Source organism: Cyprinodon variegatus, unplaced genomic scaffold (genome assembly GCF_000732505.1).
Source record: "Cyprinodon variegatus isolate N-32 unplaced genomic scaffold, C_variegatus-1.0 Scaffold195, whole genome shotgun sequence".
In the NCBI taxonomy this organism is placed as follows: Eukaryota; Metazoa; Chordata; class Actinopteri; order Cyprinodontiformes; family Cyprinodontidae; genus Cyprinodon; species Cyprinodon variegatus.
This window is the reverse complement of record NW_015150648.1, coordinates 803,161-808,597: the sequence shown is the minus strand read 5'-3', so window position 1 is coordinate 808,597 and position 5,437 is coordinate 803,161. Positions and strand designations below refer to the sequence as shown.

Below are 5,437 nucleotides of genomic sequence, written 5' to 3'. Positions count from 1 at the left end.
GGTGCCTACCCCTTCAGGAGGCAATTATACCAATGTCTCCAAAGAACAGATGAATATTTAACTGCACTATATTTGACATCAGTAAAATAATTCTATTATCAGACTCATTTAGACGACAAATAAATTTATACATAAGCTTTCTCAAAACAGCCATAAAAGTCCTGACACTAACAGATACAAACAATTCACTGGCACTCGTCCATCTGGGCTTATTTAACAAAAGTCTTAGTGCATCATTATAAGCCACCTTCAACTTATGAAGACTGGCTTTTTTAAAGTTGCACCACAAATGTGCCGTATACAGTGATGTGCAATATGATCTGAACATGTTCAGTTTCACTTCGTCAGAACAGAATCAAAACTTCCGGACAAGGATATTTGCCTGAGCGTATATGATACGGACCTGATGGTAAATGTCCTCATCATCAGACAGACAGTCTGTCAACACATGACCAAGATATTTGACTTCATTGATTGAATGTTTATCCTTTTCCTGTTAAAGTAACTGAACTTGTGTGTGTCTTTTTTTAATTATGAGCAGTACTCGCCCATTTGTTATTGCTAATGGCGGCTCATAGTGGGCTACACTCCAGTGGAGTTTTATTTTATCCCTCTTGACTTCTGCCTCTTGCTTGCTTAGGATGTGAGATTTCTGCAAAATCAATTACGGTGAAAACATGTTTTTCCTGGATAACCTTTAATAAATTGGCACAATATGATTTATCACCTGTACTCCGTTATGAATGCAATTTAACGATATGAACAGAATATAGAAAGATTAAGCTTTAAATAAATAACTTGACATGAAATGGACCCATTTGTCTTATAATGAGCCTTGATGTGCAACTTGTTGTGAATTGGCGCTACATGAACAACCACAACCTAATTTTACTTGACTTAATTGTTATTTCTTTTATTTTTTTTGTTAGTTTTTTTTTTTTTATTGTCAGCGTCTTTCAGGATTTTCATGCATCTGAAGCATCTAGTTGAACTAAGAAGAGAAACATAATCTTTGTACCTTTATCCTGTCCATGCAGGCCTCCATCTTCAGCTGCTCCACTGCTTTCCTGGCTTGGGAGATGCTGGCTGTGCTGTTGTTAGCGATGGAATCCTTCATGGTGTGCCTGAGACAAACATGGAGGTAGAAAAGAGGTGAGCAAAATACTGGGGAAAACTTTCCCACATTTCCAGCAGTAAGTATTTATCAACTAGTTTGTGTAGAGAGGAACAAATGATTTCTTTGGGGGGTGGAAATGTATTTTTGGATGACATCTTTTTTCGAACTATTGGGGAAAATATAATCCTTTGTTTAATTGTGAATTACCAAAAAAAAAAAAAAAAAAAAAAAAAAAAATTCAGTTTACAATGTTCACAAACCTCTTTCAAACTGGAGGGAAAATATCCACAGTTTGCTCAACTTCATCTTAAAAACGTGCCTCAGTGCACCTGAACTGTTTGTCCACCAATGGCATATTTCTGATATGGAAAGGATTCCTGGTTTCAACATTTTTCAGAAGTAAAAATTGTGAATACCACACCCTAAAAATGTGGCATCCTCCTTTTTTTAGCCACGTTTATTCCCATTCTCCAAGAGAAATGTTTTCTGAAGTCACTATTAATAAATACAGTTCATTAGTGAACAAGCAGCATCATGGACACCAAGGGACACAGCAGACAGGTAAGAGGTGAAGCTCAGGGGAAGTGTAAAGCTGGCTTCAGTTATAGAACAATACCCCAAACATTAAACCTCTTCTAGAACATTGTTCATCCATAGCGACAAAAAATAAATAAACAGCACGGCTGCAAAAAACATGGCTGTACTCCCTAAGGAGAGCATTGAGCAGATAAGCTGCAGAGATACCTATGCTAACGCCTGAGGAGCTTCAACATACAGACCTCATATTAGTCAGACTCTATGAGTGTGAGCTTCATGAAAGAGCAACAAAAAGAAAGATAAGATGAGATAAGATAGACTTTATTGATCTCAGAGTGGAGAAATTCACTTTTCACATTGGCTCAATTCTAAAAAAAAAAAAGGTGCCAAAAGGAGGAAAACGTGCATGGGGTGTATACAGTATATACAGTGCGTCCACATATATATACTCAGTAAATTCCACAGTGTTAAATATGTACTGTAGTGTCAAAGTGCATTGACTCTTTTAGAGTTATTACAACAACAACTGGAGTAAGATAAGATATACACTATGCAGAGAGATAATTTAACCAAATGCACTCAGATTGGTATTAAATTTAACTCTTAAAGTGTTACATTAACACTGAAATGTAATGTGTATAACAGCTGAAGTCTCTTCTTTCACAGTATTATTGCACAGGGTATTAAATGGGTATTTATATAAATAGGTGTATATATATATATATAGTTATTGCACAAAGGCATTGTTTAAAGAAAGAGAAGTCCTGTTGTGAACATGGAAAAAAATGTGAAAAAAAAGGTGCTTTGGTCAGTTCAGACTAAATTACAAGTTTTGTTGTACGTGCAAAACAGTATGCATGGCAAACAATCTGCATATGTGCCTGCACACACCATCCCCACAGTGAAACATGTTGGCTGTGGCATTATGCGGTGAGTTGATTATCCTCATCAGGTAAAGTGAATCTGGTTGGAGTTGATGTGAAGATGGATGGAGCTCCATGCAGAAGCTGGAGATCTGAGGTGGGTGGCGGTTCACCTTCCAGCAGGACAACAAATCTACACAAAGTAGAGCTATGAAGCAAAGCTCATGGTTGTGTTAAAAAGGGGCAGTCAAAATCTAGACCCGAGTTTAATTGAAACCAAATATATATATTTGAAACTGATATTTTGACTGATATATTTTATATAGCAATAGAAAGAAACGTTGGTTTTTTAGTTATGCAAAGCAGGCAGATGCAGTAGCATAAACATGCATGCAACACCTTTATATGATTATTATTAGAACTTGTAAAAACACACATTTTCTTTCCAATGATGCATGTTTTGAAAGCATAAAAATGGTTTAAAAAATGTAAGGGTTTGAATACTTTTGGAAGTGGTGACCCCTCCTCAGTACTGAATTGGCCCAGTTTGGCAGCAACAGCAGGGAGAGGAGGAGGCAGCTGACCATAGATGTGTTTCATAAGAATGTGCATGAAGTGTCTCACTGCTGTGGGGTGCAGCCTGATGCATTATCTCCCTCTCTCTGTTCATTCCCATCGAATCCAATCAAATATAATTCAGAGATGATCAATCAGATGTTTTTGCAGAGGGAGATGGGGAATTTCATATCTAATATGCAGTATATTTTATTATTATTTGCAGCCAATTTGTAGTTTGTAACCACACACCCTAACAGGAAGCTACCAGGCCTGCAGGTTTGTCTTCGATCCTGAGGCTTCATCCTGCAGGATTTCAGCCTCAGATGGAGCAGTGTCGTTAAATCAAGACAACCTGATGGTGACTGTAGATCCAGATCTGTCAAATTAGGACCTCTCCTTATTTATAAGAGGAGAAAACAGAGCTGCGGCCCTGCTTACACCTGAAAATCCCACGCCACGAATCAGATTCAGAAAGATTCAGAAATTCACATTTATGCAGGCTTCCTACCTAAAGACGCGCCGATGCTTTTTTTCCCCGATTTGGAAAATTCCTGGTTGACTCCACCCAAGACACAGAGAGAGGAGGATGTGTGAGAATGGAAAAAAAAATGAAAGGACAAGAGGAAATCCCAACCTCGCCTGAGATGTGAAAGAGGAAAATCCGTGCGTCCTGCTGTAGTGTCGCCTCAGCGGGGCTCCGACGCGCGATGCGGGCGGTCAGGTGTCTGCGCGCGGCACGGCCGGACCTGGAGAGATGTCACGCATGCAGCAGAGGGGGGAAACCTCGGTGTGACGGACGGAGAGATGCGTGATTGCACAGTGAGCCGTGGACCAGGAGACGCAGCGCTAACGATGCGTTTCCAGTGGACAAACCGGCCCTAAACGCACCGCCTGTTTTCTCCAATTAGAAGCTGACGGGTTTGGTTTTTTCTTCCCCCCCCTCCCTGATTTACAGCTTGAGAAGGCGTCAGAGATCTGCAGGCTTCCCCGTTTCATTTCTACATCAGCTTTGACATCACCGGGTCCTCCCCGCAGCACTTGATGGGCCTCACCCAGTTTTAATGAGAGCTTCTTTCCAACACATGGATTAATAAATAGAGTTTTAATCATGCATTTGCTCAGAGATGCGTAACAAGCCCTAAATTAACATTTAGATAGCAGAAATATTAATTATTCAGTTTTATTCTTTCCTCTAAAGGATTTGATGGCCACAAAGAGGAAGGATTTTGTGTCTGATGAGCCACTATGTGATGATTTTGCTGATTGTTTTTGATCTTTCCCTATTATTTAGAAACCACACTGCAAAAATGATCTAAAAACTAGTGAAAATACCTTAAAATAAGTGCCTTTTCCATCAATTTGAATAGGTAAATAAGATAATTTGCCAACGGAATTAGTATTTATTTCCTTAAAATAAAATAATTAGATATTTTGCGCTTGAAATAGGACATAGCAGCTGCTTTTTTTCTTATTTTAAATGTAAATTGTCTTATTCCACTGGCAAAAGGTCTCGTTTACCTGCTCAATTCAAGAAAAAATGCATCTGTTTTAAGATTCTTTTTTTTTTTTTTTTTTTTTTGCAGTGCACATTCCAGTCAGTTTTCAAGGTTCCCAGGGCCCACAGCATCACTGATCCTCCACCATACTTTAACTCCAGGCATCAGTTGGGATGGATTCTTTCATGTTATCTACACCAAATTCTGACATTCGGAATGTTGAAGCCACTATCGAGGCTCACTGGAGCAAAAATATTGTAAACATTTGTTTTTTTCCTATTGGATCTTTGTTAATAATAACCTCAAAGTGAGAATCTGGAGTGGCTGACTGCTGCCTCAAGGGTCCACATGTTTAATCCACATCCACTCACTGGATATGTTCTGTTTCAATATTGATTTACATCTAATGCTTTTGAAATGCTCAGACCAGTCATCTGCTATAAAAACCGTGCTTCACTAAAAGCTATTTAAAGCTATAGTGGAGGATGTTCTTTTTCCGAGTGGATCATCAAATTAAGTGGTCCTCCTAACTGTCAATCATTCTGGTGATACGTTTACAGAAGGCCATCCTATCTGCACGTCCCCATTTTTACCTACCGGTGGTGAGTCCGACATGGTGGAAAAGGTGCAAATTTTATTTGGGAAAGTAAGCTTGTATGATCGATGCAAACAGCAACTTTTAAATAGAGAGTGCACAAGCCCATTTCTCCTCGTGCACGCTCTCACACGCATTTAATAGGCGTTCCCTTTCGGGATAGGATACATGGTTGTGCATGTGCATTTTTTTTTTTTTTTTTAAGTGGAGAGGGTGGGTCTTTAAAAAATTGTAAAAATCCTCCATTATACCTTTAAGTCCCATTTTCTGA

At 38.9% G+C, this 5,437-nt stretch overlaps 1 protein-coding gene across 2 annotated transcripts in view; it reads right to left on the bottom strand.

Moving 5' to 3' along the window:
- gng4 (guanine nucleotide binding protein (G protein), gamma 4) overlaps positions 1-4,034 on the bottom strand; it is a 21,529-nt gene extending 17,495 nt beyond the window's left edge. The window contains exons 1-2 of one of the 2 annotated variants that reach the window (XM_015379572.1): positions 3,584-4,034; positions 1,019-1,124 (exon numbers count right to left, since the gene is read on the bottom strand). In XM_015379572.1, coding sequence (XP_015235058.1) covers positions 1,019-1,117 — 99 coding nt within the window. In that variant the 5' untranslated portion in view covers positions 1,118-1,124; positions 3,584-4,034. The remainder of the gene's footprint in view (positions 1-1,018; positions 1,125-3,583) is intronic. The other variant, XM_015379573.1, reaches the window with a different exon arrangement.
- Between the last annotated feature and the right edge of the window lie 1,403 nt (positions 4,035-5,437).